The sequence below is a fragment of the Lepisma saccharinum genome, chromosome 3, assembly GCF_977018435.1.
Source record: "Lepisma saccharinum chromosome 3, izLepSacc3.1, whole genome shotgun sequence".
NCBI classification, from domain to species: Eukaryota; Metazoa; Arthropoda; class Insecta; order Zygentoma; family Lepismatidae; genus Lepisma; species Lepisma saccharinum.
Window position 1 is genome coordinate 21,742,796 of NC_139231.1, and position 20,731 is coordinate 21,763,526.

The window sequence follows — 20,731 nt, forward strand, 5'->3', positions numbered from 1 at the left end:
TCAACATTCAATTTTTATAGAGTAAAATCGCAAGATTTAGATGATTTCCTCTTATTTTTTAAAAACCTCACTTTTTAAAAAAATCTAAGTGTAAATAAATAACTAATTTTTAAAAAATGTTATTTGTTTGTTTTAAATAGGGTTGAATTTCAAAGTCCCCTTTCTATTGCAGATTTTTCTAGGCAAATTGAATATTAACAGAAATGTTGGCAAGAATTCTCATGTAACCTAGTGTAACAAAATCAATAGTCGTGTCACGAGAATTCTTTGCATTCAAAACATTCCTGAGTATGCGTGTGTGTGGAGATTTGTGCATTTATGGGAGCGTGTGAACATTGAGGCATTGTCCTGTTAAGAATGTCAAATCAATAATACTGGCTCGAGAATGTCATGGCCCCTACAGGGGGACGTCATGTGACTTGTGCTGATTGGTTGGCTAAGGGGAATTTCCTATTAATAGTCTTGTCTCGAGAATTCTTTGCATTCCAAACATTCCTGAGTGTGTGTGTGTGGGGGGGTGTGTGTGTGGGTGTGTGTGTGTGTGTGTAGAGATTGATGCACTTAACCATTGACCTGTTAAGAATGTCACATCAATAATACTAGCTCGGGAATGTAATGCCCCCTCCCCCTGTGGGAGCGGTCATGTGACTTGTGCTGATTGGTTGGCTAAGGGGAATTTCCCGATTAGTAAATTGAGCTTATAAATAGAGGTTTGCTGTCTTAAATTTTTATTTGTGAATTAGAGGTTGTATGAAGAGGTTTGTTAAAAATTAATTACCTAAAATTATATAGTTTTGAGAAGAAACATATAAAAAATATTTATTGCAGTGTATAGTATATTTTTTATAAAATTTTCTATTTTTCTACAGATTTTAATAATATAAATTTATAATTATTTTTAATTAAATATATTAACCTATTTTTTATATATATAACACCTAATTATAAAAATAAAATGAATAAGAAACAAATTAAAATTAACCAAAAACAAGAAATTATACATGTTGTATATGATGCAACAAATATAAATAATGAAGCATTAGATATTCCAAATTTTCTAGTTAATCTTAAATGCAAAATTAAAAATGAAATCTGTAAAAACTTACAGAATTTTCCCTCAAAATATATTTTATTTTATCATCCATGTATAAAAATCTTCGTAATTAAAAGGAAAAATATTTTCATCCTACCCGTGTGTAAATTTGACACAATGATGACATTCATCAATTAGATGATATTTATGACAAAATTTGTGAAGAACTTAAGTTAAAACAACAAGAGTTCGAAGGGAGAGGTTCGGGTTTGTCACTTTGTGACACAAACCATAAACTTGAATTGAAAATAACAAAATATACCCTTTTTTGGGTGGATCTAGTTATATTAAACTGCCCCAACAGATTGAAAACAAAAAAGCAGTATTGAATATTAAAAATAATGATAATAAATATTTTCTCTTGTGCATCGTAGCATATTTTCATCCAGTTAAAAAAATACCGTGTCTCCCAATACAAAAATTTTGAAACAAAATTTAAAAAAGCCATGTCAGGAATAAAATATCCAGTTCACATCTCAGCTATCGAGCAATTTGAAAAACAATATAAACAGTATAATAATCAATCGATAGCTGTGCATGTTTATTGTTATAATGAAAATCATGATATTAATATACTTAGACACCATTCACCACCATATGGTGCACATATTATAAGATTATTATATGTTAAAAAGGATAACAAGAAAACACGGCAAACAAGAAACACTATTGTCTCATACAGGATCTCGCAAAATTAGTAAGAAAACAAATAACATCAGATCATCATAAAATTACTATATGAGATAGATGCCTGTTAATATTTTATGGAAGCGGTAACAAATCATGCGAACAGCAATTAGAGGAACATGTTGAAAAATGTTATCTTTATCCTCATGTAAATTACAAATTTCCATCCAAAAATATAAAATTTTCTAATTATAATTCATTAATACAACATCCATTTGTAATCTATGCTGATTTTGAAACAATACAGAAACCAATGGCAACATGTATCCCAGATTCGAATGTATCAAGTACAACAAATATAGCTAAAAATGAAGCCTGAAGCTTTGGACTAAAATTAGTAAAACATGAAAAAAACAGTCCACCTCCATATATTTATCGAGGCGAAGATGCACCTCAAATATTTATTCAAACACTTTGAGAGTGGGTGTAAAATCTTGCTCCAATGTTACATAATGAAAAACCAATGAACAATCTTACACCACAACAAAAATTAGAAGATGATAATAGTTTAAGTTGGAAATACTGTAATAGATATTTTATTTCTGATAGTGAACAAAAGAAACAACAGAACCATTTTAATGGACAATATATTCGTACAATTTTTAATTCTTGTAACTTGAAAATACAGAAACCAAATTATATTCCATTATTTATTCACAATTTACAAAATTTTGATACACATTTATTTATCAAGGAATTGGGGTATGATGCAGAGAATATCAATATTATACCAGGCAGTAAAGATAAATATATTGCTATAGAGAAAACTATCCAATTAGAAAAATTGAAAAAAAATTGTTCTTAGATTCCTATTTTCATATCAGTTTCTTTCCAGCAGTTTAGCTACTCTGGTAAGTGAATTAACGAACGACTGTTCATACAAAAGGATGTTTTGGTGATTATAACATAGAATTGCTGAAAAGAAAAGGGGCTTACCCATATGATTGCATAGATAGTTTTAATAAATTCAATGAGACACAGTTACTATCGAGAGATAAATTTTATAACAAATATCAGGATGAAGAATGTTGTGAGGAAGATTATCAATATATGCACAGAGAATCTGGAAAACACTAAATTGCAAGACAATGGGATATTATCATGACAAGTACTTGAATCTAGATGTTCTCTTGTTAGCTGATGTGTTCGAAACTTTTCGAGAACGTTGTTTTAAATTATATGAACTAGATCCTGTATTTATGTACACAACACCCGGTTTATCCTGGCAAGCTATGCTTTTAAATACAAAAGTTGAAATTGGTCTTATTAATGATATCGACTAGCTCATGTTTGTTGAATCTGCTAGACGTGGTGGTATAGTCCAGTGTCCTTTAAGATATGCAAAAGCAAACAATAAATATTTATCTAGCTATGATCCTCGTCAACCATCTAAATATATATTTTACATCGATATGAACAGTTTATATGCTTATGTGATGACTCAATCACTCCCAATCGGTAATTACGAATGGATAAGCGAGAAAGAATTTAAAACAGAGATTTCTTAAACTTGTCTGAAGATCATCCAGAGGTTGTTTCTTGATTTCTTGATTTGAAATATCCATCATGTTTTGAATTACCGCAATTTCCGCGTGAATGTTCTTGATGTCCTCCGATTTGAGTATTCGATTTACTGCTCTTTTAAGAGATCTTAACTCCTGAGAAGTGGGTAAATTAGCTACAGTATCTTGAAGTGTAGTCAAAGCTTGTTTGACAGCATCCAACTCCGTAGCATCTGCAATATTGCTCAAAAGATTTTTAATTTGTTGTATGTCATCTTGTGTAGGTGTAGTTGTTGTAATATTTGTAATTTGTTCTTAATATCATCTATGAAATGATGAAAATGGGATAGTTCAGATTCGGTATCCAGGTTTTCTAATTTAGTAATCTGTTCTTCAATTATATTTAAAGATTCGGTTATACTTGGCAACTTGAATTCCAGAGTTTCCTGTACATTTGTCAATTAATTTCCTCATGGTTGTCAAAGTGTCTTCAAAATGAGCTATGGTACCCTGTATCTTCCCAAAATCTTCATAAGTCTCCAACCGTAATTTAATGCTGGCAACACAGCGGGCGAAGGCATTTAATTCGGAAGATGAAGGTAAATTATTGATAAAATCTTCCAACGTTTGTAGTTTGGCTTGAAGTTCTGTTATGGCTTTGTGAAACTCATCTGTTTTTAATTCAATTTTAATATTTTCAAGTGTAAGAATTTCGAAAGATAGAAATTGCTCTCTTAATTCGAGAATACTAGAATTTAACTGTTCGTATTGCTCCTTTGTTTTGATATTTTGAATAATAGAAAGCAGTTCGGTAACAATAGTACTATTTGCTTGATTCTCTAATTCTTGTTTTAATTGTTCTGAAGTGCTTTGTTGGATTTGACGGAATTTATTAATTTCATTTTTCAACTTAGCTATGCTTTCTTCTAAATTTTGAACATTATCAATGGAGGCTAAGTTGGTATATTTTTGGAGTATAGATTTGATTTCAGTTCGCCATCCATTTTCACTATTGGATTAATTAATTCAGTTTGGACATTTGTAATCTCACCTTGTATATTTAAATTTAGTGAATTTTGTAAAATTAATAAATCAGCTTTTAGTTTATTAAGACGCTCGTCTAATTTGGCAATGTCGCTGGAATTATCTGGTATATCTTGTCGCCTTCTATTTCCAAATATATCCATTATTTTTATATATATATTTATTTTTTTGTTTTTGGAATTTTTATATAGTCATGAGAGGATAGATTATTCTTATTTCGATGAAGAGAGGAATTAATTTATCATACTCTCCAATTAGTTCAACATAGAGGAAATCACCTGCTTCCACATCGTATGTTGTGTTGGGAATCATATTATTGTGTTTAATTCTATACAAATTTCGATCTATGTGTACAACTTCTGCATTGGATGGAAATATACTTATTTGATTTTTTCCACTGACAGGAATTTTATATGATGGTTGGTTATTATTAAATACATGTAATTGTTTACCTGTATCTTCATCCACTTGATTCCAGATACTATTTAGATAGATGAAAGCCAGGCCTCTTAATTTACGATGAATATCCCTAATGATATCTGTTTACTGGAATTCTCTCTATTTGTTGAATACGTTTCTTAAACTCGAAAACATTCTTGGGCATTATATGGGGGGTGACATTCTTAACAGGTCAATGCCTCAATGTTCACACGCTCCTATAAGCACATCAATCTCCACACACACGCACACTCGGGAATGTTTGGAATGCAAAGAATTTGATTTGTCTGAGTAAAAACTAGGTTACATGATAATTCCTGCAACATATGTGTTAATATTCAATTTGCTTAGAAAAATCTGCAATAGAAAGAGGATTTTGAAATTCAACCCTATTCGAAACAAATAAATAACATTTTTTTAAATTAGTTATTTATTTACACTTAGAATTTTTTATAAAGTGATATTTTAAAAAATATATGTGGAAATTATCTAAATCTTGCAATTTTACTCTATAAAAATTGAATTTTGAACTTTTGCATAAATCGAATTTTCACTTTTTACACTTAGAAAAACAGCTAATTTTTTATATTTGATTAAATTACACTTGAAGAGATAACTATAAAATGGTTAGATTTTGGGGGGTGAGCCAGAATTTACTCTACTATAAAAAAAATACTAATCCTGATTAAATAAAACAGTGACATATTGCAAAATAGAATATTTTCAACTTCAACCGTCGTTTACGAAGTGAAACATTGAACTCTTTGATATCAATAATATGGAGTGTTTACTTATGGACTCACAAAGTTCCACATAATTAATAGAATGGTGGAATTAGGAAGTAATTACTACAAAAATAATAATTTAAGGACATGGTATACTCCTCTCAACCTACAGACGTAGCGTGATTCTGACTGTTTGAATGAGCTGAATTTTGCGCCACCCTGTATTAAAGTGAAAACAGACTGAAAACTTATGTTTTGGTACGTTGTAAAATGGATAGTTTGTAGTGTTTGTAGCCTATAAGGAATATAAAAGTCTATGACCACAGGCGTTACTTGGCGTTGAAGGGAGCACTTGCCCTCCGTAACCAAAATTTTCAGCTTAATGAAAATTTACAAGTTTTTGATTGATTGATTGATTGATTGATTGATATAGTTTCTTCACTTCGCGTTTTGTGCCTCTTGGTTAATTTGCGAAGATGGGGATGAGTGATGAAATGATGAAATTGATGAATGGACATGCACAAAGGCCGAGCGGGATTCGAAACCGGGACCCTTGGCTTACAATTGGTAATTTTTTTAACCTCCTGGAACCTAAGGAGCAAAGTAACCAGTAATGTTTTTATAATTTTTCAATTTATTTTATAATTTTTCAAGAGTTATTTATGAAAATAATCGTGGATGGTATTTTTATGGGTTTGAAAACTTGTTGAGTCTGCACTCCAAAGTTAAGCTCCAAGTTCTCCTCTGCACCCCGTCCCCCTCAAGTTATATCCCAAGTTACGCGTATGAAAATAATTAGCATGACAATATCGTGAAATTGAACTGGTTCATCGGAATCCAAGAATTCAGCGGGAGCAACATAACTCTTTTCCCTTCGCTTTGTAGCGGCAGCGTACTACATGAAGCGAACTATGTCGTGCCGGTGGTTCAAGTTGTAGCCTGATGAAGATGCTCTCTTTAAGTGTCTATCCAAAGGCATGTCTGATAAGGTATGTGTGTGCATATGAATCACCCGTATTATCGGCCCAATATTCTTCGACATTACCCTTAATGCTGAGCGTTACCTGAACATGCTACAGCAGATAGTGTTCCCCTCCCTTGTAACTTAAGGTGGCAGTTTCCCGTCATATTTCCAACATGATGGGGGTCCACCACATTACGGCCCAATTGTTCGCGACTGGCTAGTTATTCAGCATACTCAGCATTGGATTGGCGTCGGGATGCTATCGAGTGGCCACACAGATCACCACACCTACCAACACTCAATTTTTATCTCTGAGGTCATCTGAATCAACTTGTGTATGCGGTGCAAATTCGTGATGGGCGTCATCTTGAGCAACGCATCGTGGAGGCCTGTCACACAATTACTGCAGATAGCTACTCTCTTAAAAGTGCATCACGACTGGATCAGGCGCCTGCGGCTTTGTGTTCATCAAGAGTGTGGGCATATTGAGCATTTGCTGTGATCAAAGTTTTGTACCATAACTTTTCTATCACACGAGATAGGTCCAATGTAATTACAGATATGAATTCCTGAGAAAATTTCAATTTGATATGGCGCATGACCTCCTTTCCATTTGAAAATTTTGACTTGTATCCAATATGGAGGCCACATTCCTGACCTACCTCAAAAGGTTCGCCCCCAGCCCCATTCTTTGCTTGTGACCTCAGATCTTTCATTTTTCCTTCTCTTTTCTACTTATTAGGGTGTCCTGGGACATTTGACTCCCTCTGTATATTAACGCTTGAAAATGAAAAGTCACATTAATCTATACTTAAGTATAGACTATCATTGTTTTGTTTGTGGGAGTTAATATAATAACCCACATACACTTCTCACAGAATGGGATTTATTAGCTATACTGATCGCAATCCCAATTGGCTGCTGACCTACATAGCTCTCTCTGTCAACCAATCGTCTTCGAGGGTGTGTGCCTCAATGAGTGTCAACAACTTCAGTTGCGAAATAAGAGCTGTAGGGATAATATCGCTCTCCCGTTACAACGTTGCCAAACGCACGTCTTTTTTACAGTTCTTTTTATTGGTTTGTTGGTACAGTATTTGGGTCTCTCGTATACTAATTTTCCGTGCTTTGTGTACTATTGTGCAACTTTTGTCTAGTAACGGCGCTGATCAACTATCTGTCTCTCTCACGATTTACAGTATGATTGGCAACATGCTCTGTATCCGACGTTCTTTGGTTCGTCTCGCCAGGAACATTCGGTCCCTTGTGATTGCAAAATGTCCCATGTCAGTCGAAGTGGAATTGCGAGTGGACACGCCAGGTGTTCTCTGCAATTTCAACTATAAAGAAGTAACCAAACTCTAGCAAGTGAGCATGGCGAGCATGATGAATACTGCAAGAGTGCATGAGTATCAGCAGATAACGTGATTGGTGGATTCCGACATATGCTGAAATATTCGGCATTTTTTCGCAAATGTTCCTCTAGTGAACAGAAGTTGACATCTTGTGCTTCCTCCAGTGTGCACTTTTCAGCCTCACAGTTTGCAGGGTCAGTTATGAATCAACCTGTATTCTAAGATATAAGAAAGCTAATGGTATACTCACATAAGCGAATATGACAGCGAACACGCAAACGATCTGCAGCAGCATCTTGGTCTGAGTCAAAAGTCACCTTGGCTCCCCAACTGGCTGACTGGTATATATAGTGGCCATGATGCAGGAAGCAATGTTAGCTCCTCCCCTAATCGAGCTGCGACGTAGGAGATCGCCTTGAAAGTTTCCTGTAAGTTCATATGAAACGGAAACTTCGTCCTTATAATGATCATCGCTATTGTTATTGAAATAAATATGGCGGAAAGCTGAAATGACATAGTTAATTCGAATGGAGGTAATAAAGGAAATGAAGAACGTCCTACTCTCATTATACTTTTCCCGTTTTGTAAAGAGATAGCAGTTGCTATGAGAGCAATGCAATCGTATGGTGAATACGGACTGACAGCTCACAACAACACATTTCAAAAACCTATTTCCGTACAGAGGTCTTCGAAAGACTTCTAGCAGAACAGATAGATGAGTCAGTCAATCTAAACCTTCAAATTCCGACAGAATTTGTGAGACTACCTCATCAGAGGAACGTAATAGAAGTTTCTGCCACTGTCAAATTGCACGTTAGACCGTCTACCAGTCTGGAAAACCTGGAAAAATCACGATGTTTCTGTAAAAATGAATCATTTTGCAATACTGTAATAAGAAGTAAAGTTATTAAACATAGACGAAAGTATAATCAAGAAATATGCAACTTGTTGGGGGCAAACTATACTTCAATTTGATGTACTGAATATTACCAGTAGTCACTGTGTAAATTGCATTTTTTGAACTATTTTCACGTAGGTGGAAATTGGGTTCGAAAACCGGGTTTGGGGAAAAGTGCCAAAACTGGGGAGGTCCCGGGTTCGAATCCCGGTCGGGCTTGGTTGTTTGTGAATGTCCATTCATCAATTTCATCATTTCATCACTCATCCCCATCTTCGCAAATTAGCCAAGAGGCACAAAACGAGAAGTAAAATAAACTAAATCAATCAATCAATCAATCAAACCAAAACTGGGGAGGCCGAGGCAATGTATTTCCCTTTGTAGATAAGGTTTGGCATGGTGAATGGACAAAATTGGCGAAAAGTAGTGGGCAACTGCGTCTCCCTTTGCCCCCCTAATCGGTTCCACTGTATACTACAGTAAGTGGCTACTGGCACTTTATTCTTGCAATTTTTGGTTGTGTTTGATTGATATTAGGATCAATACATATGGTACTAATGTTTACTATAATTATGTATTACTTGTGCTCTAATTGATATGATTTCTTAATAAGAAAGGAATTCTTTATTTAACATTAACCAATCACAGCAAGTAATATGTAAAAAGAAATTCACGCCTTCCCTTCATGTTCCTATCCGACGGCAAATTTCTATTCAGTTTCTATTCTCGTTAATACTTTTAACATGGTTAAGTGAGATTCTAAGCCTAGCTACAATGTAGTGATATTCTTACAAACATTTTTAAATACATGAATTGCCCTATGACTTGGATTGGAAAACCTGAAAAAAGGCAGGAAATTTTATTTTTACTGAATTGTTTAAACCCTGTTAAAAAGTTGGGTTGGTAATTGGAGGGGGGGGGGTGCTATTATCTTTAAAAATAAAAGCACGATTTTTAGTGGTGGAAAATTTATGAAATCGCGTTGAATCTTACACTTACGTATTACACATGAGGTATAATAGGTTTTTTTATCAATTGATTGATTGATTGATTGATCTGGTGCTTTAAGTCCACTTTATGCACAGTAAGGCTAATTGGGACTGGGCCTACAGTTTAAAGTGTGATCCGAACCACTTAGTGCCTCCACCGGGCATCGAACCCGGGACCCCTTGATTACAAGGCGACGACGCTACCACTGCGCCATCGGGGAGGCCCCTTTTTTTATCAATTACCTTGCATATTAAGTAGGAGTATATAGTACAGTTGCTCCCTGTTACAGGGTTCCTCGATATTCTTAATGAATTTTGAAATATATGCATATAGTATTGTAAGAACGGAAACAAGTGAAAAGTCCATTGAAAAGTTTAGAACGCAACGTTATGTGCAAACGTAATCCAATATTACACAAATATTCAAAACATGATTGTATATTTCTTAACAACAAACTAGATAAGAGCTGTCTGTTTGTAGTTAGTTATATCCTCTTCAGACCCCTTGTATCATATATGATAAATGCTGTTTGCAAATATTTACACGCTTATTTCAAAGCAGAACTGAAAAGCGCCTGTTGTATCTCATTCTGAACATTCCGTGCAGTGTGTCAGTACTTTCTTTGTGCTTCTGGGTGTCTCCGATAGGTGGCACTACTGAGCTGATTCTTTCTTACTAGTAGCTATGTTTTTCACAATGAACAAGAAAGCTGCAGGTTAGTACCATATTATAATTATATTTTCAAGATGTAATATAATTAGAAGATAGTTGAGTGATAGATACTATTTAACAGTTATAGAAAGCTTTGCAAAATATTTTATTGTTTTGATAATTAAAAATTGTATCCTTTGTTATGTATCGCATGTGATACATTTGGATGCTAAGCATACATTCCACAGTAGGTCCTTACTTCTTTTACGGAATGTTTTCCAAGCATTTTAGTAAATTACTGATACGAAAATAAGGACTAATTCAAATTATGTATAGTCCTCGTCGATGGCGCAGTGGTAGCGTCGTCTCCTTGTAATGAGTGGATCCCGGGTTCTATACACGTTGGAGGTACATAGTGGTTCGGATCCCTGTTTATACTGTTGGTCCAGTCCCAATTAACCTTTCTGTGCATAACGTGGACTGAAAATAACAATTCAATTCAAATCAATCTAGGAGGTAGGTTCCGAAATTTGTATTTGAATTTTGTATGAAGTTACGCAAAAGTTGCCAGGAAGCGTTCGAAATTATCAAAGAAGCTTACGGTGACGAAGCAATGGGTAGATCGGCCGTATTCAAGTGGTGGAAGCATTTTAAGGAAGGTAAACGCAATTTTCAGGATAAGGCGAGAAGTGGGCGTCCATCAACATCAGTGAACGATTAGAACAAAGAAATTAATGTTAATTTTGTTTTTTTGATATCCGTGGAATAGTAGGTACTGCAGCACTGGGTTCCAAGTAATCAAACTGTAAATAGAGATTATGATGCTAATGCTTTGGAAAAATTTGGTGGCCAGTCTCTAGACCATCCTCCATCCAGCTTAGACCTCGCATCCTGCGATTTCTGGGCATTTACAATACTTAAGAAACAGTTAAGCGGCACCGACCAGGAAGTAAAAGCTGTCACATCCACTATTTTACACCGACTCTAAGAAAATGGTCTGCAACATGTGTTTGAGAAGCTAGTGCATCACTGGAATAGGTGTAAAGAGTGTGAAGGTCGCTATTTTTAATGGAAACATACACCAATTCTTGTACTGACTCCGACTCCGAATAATGATCTTAGTCCACGAACTTTCGGAACAACACTCGTATGTATGTATCCTAAAATATATGTTTCATTTTTATTATGCTGTTACAAATTCTAAGTCACTCCTGCCATCATCATAATCATCATCATTATTATTATTATTTACGTTTATTATTTATTTATTTATTATCCTCCGTACAGGCATCTGCCATTTTACAGTGCACAGTAAATATCTTACATTTCTGGATTTTAACACAAAAATAATATTTATACACATTTTCAGATATAAGGAAAATACACAGAGAGGTTACATATATCACCGTGGATAAAAAATGAATCATATATATATATACATAAAGGAAGTAAAGAAAAAACAAAAATAAAATTAACTAAGAATGTTGTCAATTAAATATCGTTTATACTAAGAAAATTTATTATAAATGTCCAACCATTCGTTATGCAAACTACACATTCTTCGCAGGGGAGCCATTTCTGCGGATTTTGTACGGGTGCAGGAAATTGCAAGGAGTTGCTTTCTTGATCGCAACTTGTTACGGCCCTGCGTTTCTTATGGTTTAGATTAACTTTATTTGCTTTACACCAATACGAGAAGTATTTTAATTTTCATAAGATTTAAAGTTCTGGGCGGTAATTGCCTCCTGCAGGTACACTTGGCCGTCAATGTTTGCCCCCATTGCCCCCCTAGAATTCATTTCCGAACAAGGTTGCGGAAATGCCCCCCCTGTGGTTGCGCCACTGCTTAGAAATCCACGATGAAAATGAAGAGGCTTATAATGCTGCTTCTATTAACAATCAGATTGCTGATTCTGATTCTGATTCATAAGTTGACGAAAGTTCGAGGCCAGCATAAAATGTTAAGGAATGTTGGAGACATATGAAGGAGTAAGTTTACGTTTATTTATTTTTCAATGTATTTCAAGCAGAATGATGAATAAAGTAATTCACACGGGGCTACTTTCAAGACTGAATGAGACAAGTCGTGAATATTACCAATAACATTAAAAATATATATATTATAAGAATAATATGGTATGAAGAAAGAAAATTCATTGTTTTGTTTGCTATTTGGAATCAAATGACTCTCAAGAAACGTGGCAGGCAAAATCAAATATTCTCAAAAAAATATTTTTTTCTACAATGAATAATGTACAATATGTATGTTTTGAAAATTGTAAAATTTATGTATTACAATATCAATTACTTATTTATAAAGGTTGTAGAAAAATATGAGTGTGAGTGCAACAATTATGTGTAAAAATATCACACTTGAATAATTTTAAAGAAATACTAATATCAATGTCAGATTGAAAATATTAATCTGATTTGTATGCATTCAGTCCCAGTGTATCATATATGTATATATGTATTGTGGTAATTAATCTTACTTCCATAGCAGAATGAAATATCTTGTATAAAAAGTTGTAATATTCTCAGAAATAATACAACTCAACTTTCTTTTCGATCCTCTCTACGAGATGTTTTCTTGACTTTTCCTTGTACTAGAAAAGAGTTTTTTAATAGCAGTATAAAATATATTTGTTTCGCTTCATTCTTTTGTCTTTTTTTCATTTCTATTTATCTGCCTCTATTTCTCTTACTTTCGTTTCTCTCCCTCTTAATTATTTCTCTACCTTTCTATTTTTTCTCCTTTATATCGCTTCCATCTTTCCTTTCTATATCTCTATCTCCCTTTATTTATATTTGTATCTCTCTTCCTTATTTCTCTTCCTTTCTTCCTTGAAATTGAATACAAGAGATTCCAGGTTTGGTACGAATTGTTGTATTTTTATCTTTCTCATTAAAGAAGAACGTCATGACATCCTGTAAAATAGCAGTGTAAAATGTGTGAATTCAACACATACTAAATTAATCCTTTTTTCACTGTAGTTAAATGTTACTTTGTTACTATTAATTATTTTCACACAATACATGTAGGAGACAAGTTCTATCTACATTTCACTTTGGTCAGTTCCTTGAGTCTATTTTTTTAAAAATCGTAAGTTTGTAAAGTAGTGGTTATCGTTAAGGTAGCGGTCGTAGGTTCAAACTCCTCCGGTTGCAGAATTTTTTTTAAAGTTCTACGTATATTTGATTGTGTTTATTGTTCACGCCGTGTGTCAGGGTCTTCCCGATGGCACAGTGGTATTGTCCTGGTCTTGTAATCAAGGGGTCTCGTGTTCGATCCCCGGTTGGTGCACACAGTGGTTCGGATCCCACTTTAAACTCGATTAGCCTTTCTGTGCATAAAGTGGACATAAAACAAAAAATCAATCAATCAATACACCCCGGGTGAAATGCAGTGATTCTGATTGTCACTAAGGTAGAAATATCAAAAAATTAAAATCTTCATTCCAAACAATTGTGGACTGTGGTGTGGATTAAATTTGGGCTCGGTATAAATATAGATACTTAGTTCATGTTTTAGTGGTATAATCGCAGGTAAAATCGAAAATCTCAGGCGCAAGATCCTATATTGCCCTGACCTCATCTAAAATAATATATTACATTGCCATTTTAGAATTCCATCATGTTGATAATTGTATCAGTGCATCAATTCATCTCGCTCGGGCAATATTTTCTAGAACTACCTCTCCTCTCCTCTCCTTTTCTGTCCTCTCCTCTCCTCTCCTCTCCTCTCCTGTCCTCTCCTGTCCTCTCTACCCTCCTCACTTCTTCTCCTATCTTCCCTTCTTCTCTCCTCTGGACCTATCTCAAATTCTCTCCTGTTCTCTCCTCTTGTCCCCACCTAACTCATTCACACTCCTCTTATTTTCTAACCTGTCTTTGATTCCCTACATCACGGCGCTCTTCTTCTCTTCTCTTCTCTCTTCAACTCTACTCTTAGCTCCTCTCATCTCGTCGTCTCCTCTTCTCTCATCTCATGTCGCCGTTTTCTTCTACTCTCCTCCTCTATTCTCCAGTTCTTTTCTCTCCTTTCTTCTCCTCTCCTTTTCCATAAACTCCCCATGTCCCTTCTCTGCGTTTCGTCTTCCTTCGTCTGCTCTCAACTCCTCAATTTTCCTTTCGTATCTTCTTATCTTTGATTTGATGTAGACTCATCAGCGACGAAAATGTAGAAAATCCTTATTCTATAAATACTAACTTACAAACTTACTTACTAGTCGGCGTTACAGTCCATGCAAATCCTTAGCCTTCCGACTCCCTCTCTCCATTCATCTCGACCCTCTGCTTTTCTTCTGCAACCTTTAACTCCTAATTTTCTTAGGTCCTCTTCCAAGTCCTCTATCCATATTTTCTTGGGCCTACCACTTCCCTTTCTCCCTTCCGGTTTTCCATTGAATATTTTCTTGACAACCCGTGCTTCTTCCATCCTCTGAACATGCCCAGCCCGTCGTATTCTATCCTGCTTGATCTTCACTAAAATATCTGGCTGATTAAACAATTCCTGTACTTCATATTTGTTCTCATTCTCCATGCCTCTTTATCTCTTACCACTCCCAATATCCTTCTCAGTATTTTTCTTTCACACCTTAACAACCAATCTTTCTCTCTTACCGACATCACCCAACATTCTGAACCATACATTACTATGGGTCTTAATATTGTATATATTTTAATTTTTGTGTTTCTACTGACATTCTTGGACTTAAAACATATTTTACAAAGAAAAATAGCATCGAATTCCACTTGTTATCCTTTCCTGTGTTTCTGTAGCTGTCTTGTTATCTGCTGTTATTATTGAGCCCAAATATTTAAAGGCTTCCACTCTTTCATATTGTTTTCCATTTATTCTTATGTAAGGTTCTCTTCTGCCTCTTTCTGGATCTCCCATCTTCATATATCTGGTTTTATTTGTATTCACTACCAGCCCTAGATCTTGGGCTTTGCCTTCTAACACTTGATAACTCTCTTCCATAGCTTGCTTATTTCTTGATATTAAAGGTACTTCTTCTGCATATGCTACTACTTGTGTTAGTCTATTTAATATTGTTCCTCCAGGGTTCATTGGCAGTTGTCGGATTACTTTTTCCAATGCTAAATTAAATAGTATTGTAGAAAGTAAATCTCCCTGTCTCAGTTCTTTCTCTACTTTAAACATATTTGTCATTTCCTGTTCAACTCTGACTTTATATTCCGTTGTTTTCATAGACATTTTTGTCAGTCTTATCAATTTCCTTGGGATTCCAAACTGTTCCATTATAATGTAGATCTTATTTCTTTCCAGGATATCGTATGCTTGTTTAAATTCGACATATAGTTGGTGAAGTTCTTTGTTATACTGATAGAACTTCTCCAGCACTTGGAGCAGTAAAAAATATCTGGTCCAACGAGGAGCGATTTCTTCTAAATCCTGTTTGGTAACCTTTTATTACTCTATTATTCTTTCCACCCAATCTTACAATCGTGTTGCTAAACATTATCCAAATACTTTATAAGTTCCATCCAGTAGTGTTAACTTGCGGTAGTTTTCACACTTAGCTTTATCCCCTTTCTTATGTATCGGGCATATTATTCCTATTGTTCAGTCTCTGGGCATTTCTTCTTTTATCCAAACTTCTTTTATCACTTCATATATGGCATTCTTCACTCCCTCTCCACCATATATCAGCAGCTCCATTTCTATGTCATTTTCTTCGGGCGCTTTATTATTCTTTAGAGACTTTATTGCATTTTTACTTCTCCTAAAGTTGATAGTTTCCTTTCCTCCTCTTCCTCACTTATTTCTTCCTCTTCTTCGTCCCTTTTTCCCTGTTCTTTAGCCTCCTCATTGGTTGCGTTAAGTAAATCACAAAAATACTCGTGTCATTTTTCCATCATTTTACTTTTGTCTGCAATGATGTTCCTTCTTTATCCTTTTAGAAAACTGCTCTGTGTTGCTATCCTTTCTTCAGATCTCTTGTTCTCTCATAAAACTTTCGTATCTCATTTCTGTCTTTCATTTCATTTAAGTCTTTTATTCTCTTTCTCTCAAACTGTGTTTTCTTGACCCTGCGTATCTTATCTGCTTCTTCCCTCTTTCTCTATATTCTTCCAATACTTGTCTTTTTTCAGTTGAAGAATCCTTTTTCTGACGTTGTTTCTCTCCTGTATTAGTATTGAGCATTCGTCATCAAACCACTGTTCTCTCTTCTTGTCTGGTTTTTTACCAATGTATCCTCTGCTACATTACCTATTACTGTTTTTAGTATTTCCTACTTACATTCTAGTTCTGATTTCCTTTATATATCCTCTTTTGTTTCCAGTGCCTCCATGAGTTTTTCTTGATATTCCTCTCTTACTCTGGCACTCCTGAGTTTCTCAACATTATGTTTCATGTTCTTACTTTCCCTTTTTGATCTTATCACATCAATTTTCTGTCTATTCTTGATTCTCAATATATGGTGGTCTGAATCTCCATCAGAGCCTCTACAACTACTAATCTCCATAATATTTGTGGCATGTCTCCTATTATAACATGATCTATTTCGTTTTTCGTGCTACCGTCTTTTTCTGGGAGCCAAGTACTTATAATTACCATTTCCTTACTGCTTGCAAAGTCTATCAATCTCTTTCCGTTATCATTGCTTACTTAATGCAGGCTTTCTTTCCCAATTATGCTTCTGTACATATTTCCTATTCCTATTTTGGCGTGTAAATCTCCTAGTATGATTTTTAAATCGCGCCTTTGTACTTATTTCTCCTCCTCCTCTGCTTCTTCTGTGAGGGCATACACACAAAATATTGTGATATTGCAGAATTTTGCTCTAACTCTGACTATCCTATCATTGATTGCTGTAAAGTTAATAATACTTCGTTTAATAGACATTTGGATTAGGAACCCTGTACCATTTATCCTCCACTATATATCGGTATACTCTCCGCTGCGGGTACAAGCTAACTTGGAATACTCACCCACAGAACACACCATCGTCTTTTAACCCTGACATCATGCCGCTATACTTAACATATCGACAAGTTTCGCAAGAGGCCAAAAGACTGCTTGATTTGCTTAATAACCAATCCAATTGCCACCCACATTCAAGAATATCTGCTCACCTCTCCCTCATAGAGGTAACGAGAGCAAGTCCTGTGCCATCGCTCATCGAACTTTGGAGGGAAAATTATATTAAACTTGTTATGGATACCCCATTTAAATGACTGTCCCAAGCTAAAAAATATGCATGAAAGCAAACGACCTACACGTATCACCTGCATTCTAGAGTTGCAAAGCTATGGTGCAATAGGAAGTATTCTCCTGTTCTGGTCCGCGCGAGATCATGCCTACTTCACCGACTTGCCCGCCGCAGGCACTATCTTACTTGACTAAGAAGAAAATTCGCTGTACCCATTCTAACAACCCTCATCTTTATGCCGAACCCTTTACATGGAATTTCCTTGCTCGCAGGAGTCCATCAGCTTCAACCATGACTCATCTTTATTTATGTCCCGCATTCTTGTCACCCAATACCTTATTTTCTCAACGGAACACTTTCATAACTTACAGTTCTCTATAGTGTTGTAAGCCCGTTTTACCTGGGCTCTGAGAGGTCACAGGGAAGTTTCATTTAAACATTTAGGTAGAGCTTAATAATATCTGATGGCTGAACCTGCTCCGTAGGAGGGTAGAGATATGGAAAGTTGGTGTAAAAGGTTATTCACGCTTGTTCATACCTGGTAGATGTGTGTGATGTCTTGTCCTAATGCTTCTCGCAGACCGAATCGTGACAGTTCCAAGGTTCTATCCAGCGACCCTCAGTTCACCAAGCCAAGCGATCCCTTGCGCCTTGTAGCATGCTAGGCAGCGGTAACTCCGTGTTCCATCGTCGTAGTTAGCAGTGTAACGTGTTGTAAAGTAATCGGACTAGCTATCCATGTAGCGTCGATGAGTGTCAGAATCAAAAGAGAGCGAGCTCCGGGTAGGAGCTTGCTTTTATCATTCTAGGCGTCGAAAGGTTGTTAAACCTTTCAAACGCGGTAGATCCTGTTTAGATCCACGCGTTTGCCTTTCCAATTCCTTGTTTTACGGAAGTTACAAGCTAGCGCATTCTTGGGATCACTCGCTGGTCGGACAAGTTCAGGAAATAAACAAGTGTGAATATTAACATGACGAGGTTTTCTCGGTTTAATGGTCTCCATATCTCTACATTCCCCTTGTTGAAATAATCGAACCACTCTGTGATGGTCGACTACCTCGTCCGGAGTAGATTATATTTAAAAATTATGATTTATTAACATATCAAAACTCTTAGAAAACCAATACAGTAAACCAATCAGTAGAAGAATCACATCACCGTAAAAAAAATTGAAATCACCAGAAGAGTCATACCATATCGTGGCACCAAACACCGTTGAAAAAAAAAATAAAAACACGTAGAATAAAAAAAAAATTAAATTGTAGGTCATAGCCTCTTATAAACTCAAAAAGTACGAGCACAATTAACTAAGTCTTGAGGCATGGATAAAAATAATTACATAAGTGTGACACTGAACTAGTTTTGATGGAGTGATGACAGCACAATAATAATAAAAAAAAAACACATGTCAGCACAGTGTGAAGAAACGCCGGGAACCGCAAGCGGTTGTATTCACTGTTTGCTGAGTTCAAAGTACACTCGGCGGAACATACACGATGTTGGGCGGAGCCTTGAGGTATGTTACCTATGGCAACTCTGTAAACTGCATGCCGCCATAGGCTGGACGTTCTGTGCAGCTGTCGATAATAAAAAAAAAACACAAAAGAAAGAGACGTATCTCTAATCCAATATGGGCAGCACCTATGGGCACAAACTTTGGCACTGTAAAGGACATGCGTGTGTACTTAGTGCGTGTGCCTTACGGTAGTTGAAGTAGCTGAGCACCGGAACACTTTTAGCCGATGAAAAATAACATATGCATCATATGACGTCAGGAAACAAGAGCAGGATGCACTCAGTGGGAGGGGCCTTCTGGAAGTCAAATTTTCGATGGCGCTTCGGGGCAAGAAACGTCCTGGGTAAAGCGCTCCACATCTGGGTCGCGGCGTGGGAGATGGAAAAATCAGCCATGGGGTCCAGACGGGAACGGGTCCTTTGGTGCTGGAATTTCACAAAATCGTTGTCGGTCTCTGCGATGAGCCTAGGTCTGTCGCTCGATGGTACAAGCCGTTGGTCGTCATGGGTCCGGTAGCATCCGTGGCGATGAGAAAATGAAACAAGCGCAAAAAGGGAAAAATTAGGAAAAAGCAAAAGGTAGTGGAGCAGGGTTACAATAAATGATGACGGGTTATAAAATCGATTGAAAAGGGACTTTCAGTTAAAACTGGTGAATTATTTTGGGGGGGAGGGGAGGTAATATCTGATTTGAATGACGGCGAAGGGGCGTTATTACTTATATGATGTAGAGTTTTTAAGGGGGCCTGTTTATGATTAACAGGTTTACCTGAAGAAAAGTTCGCCGGGGCAACGAGGGGGGGGGGGAGTAGGTGGAATAATTCCATGTTGTAAGGAAAGTTCGCTGGGGCGCAACGGGGGGGGGGGGGAAGTTAGAATAGTCGGCTTAGCCGGGAATGAAATGAGAAAAGAAAGGAGAATTCAGCGATGATAGAACGAACTAAGTGATTACGAGACATTTCCTTCTGTAATATGTGTGAATGTCGTTTATAAAAGCAATTGCAAGGATTTTACGTGTCTTGTGGACAAAGGTTTAAGCGCCTTCGATTCGCTGCTAATAAAAAAAATGAAAAAGAAGTGAAAAAGAGTAAGTAATATGTTTGTGTAATAGTTCATTGAAAAATAGAGTAGGTTTTAATTTCATGGGATATGAGCTATACCATGTTGTATGCTATCAATATTTGAACTATAAAATTAAAGGAGAGAGTGGGAACATTTGCCTATTTTATTATATGCTTTATTAACATATTTAGTGCATTGCAGCTTTCAAAGAAGCAGTTCGCGTTACACCTGAGCGTAAATAAAAATTGCTATGGCCAAAAAGCCAATTGTTCAAGCAAGTTCTACGCAGTTCATTTGTTCTTTAAATCATTGATCTTGTTCTATCTTAGTTCATTCGTTCTTTATTTCTTTGTACTTTTTCTTCATTTGAGCGTATATGTACCAGCAAATGGGGAAAAAAAAATATTTGCTAGTTAGAATCATAAACACACTAAGTACTTATTAGTCAAATCTGCTAAGTGATATGTTCTGACTATTACTATGCGTTTAATCGCATATTATAAAATAACATTAAAATATCAGTAAAAATAAATTATTAGGCAAGAGATGTATTATAAATGTTCCGACGATTGAGATAGCATTCTATAATCCTGGTCTTGTTAAAAATAAAAATAATCATGTTGTAT

General features: G+C 35.8%; 1 protein-coding gene across 3 annotated transcripts in view; it reads right to left on the reverse strand.

The window, feature by feature from the left end:
• LOC145984936 (uncharacterized) overlaps positions 1-20,731 on the reverse strand; it is a 655,439-nt gene that overhangs the window by 170,179 nt on the left and 464,529 nt on the right. Inside the window, exon 1 of one of the 3 annotated variants that reach the window (XM_083118347.1) lies at positions 8,059-8,143. The exons of the other annotated variants lie outside the window; for them this stretch is intronic. Within the exon in view, the coding sequence (XP_082974473.1) occupies positions 8,059-8,103 (45 nt within the window). The 5' untranslated portion in view covers positions 8,104-8,143. Of the gene's footprint in view, positions 1-8,058; positions 8,144-20,731 lie in introns of those variants that run through there. 3 annotated transcript variants of the gene reach the window in all.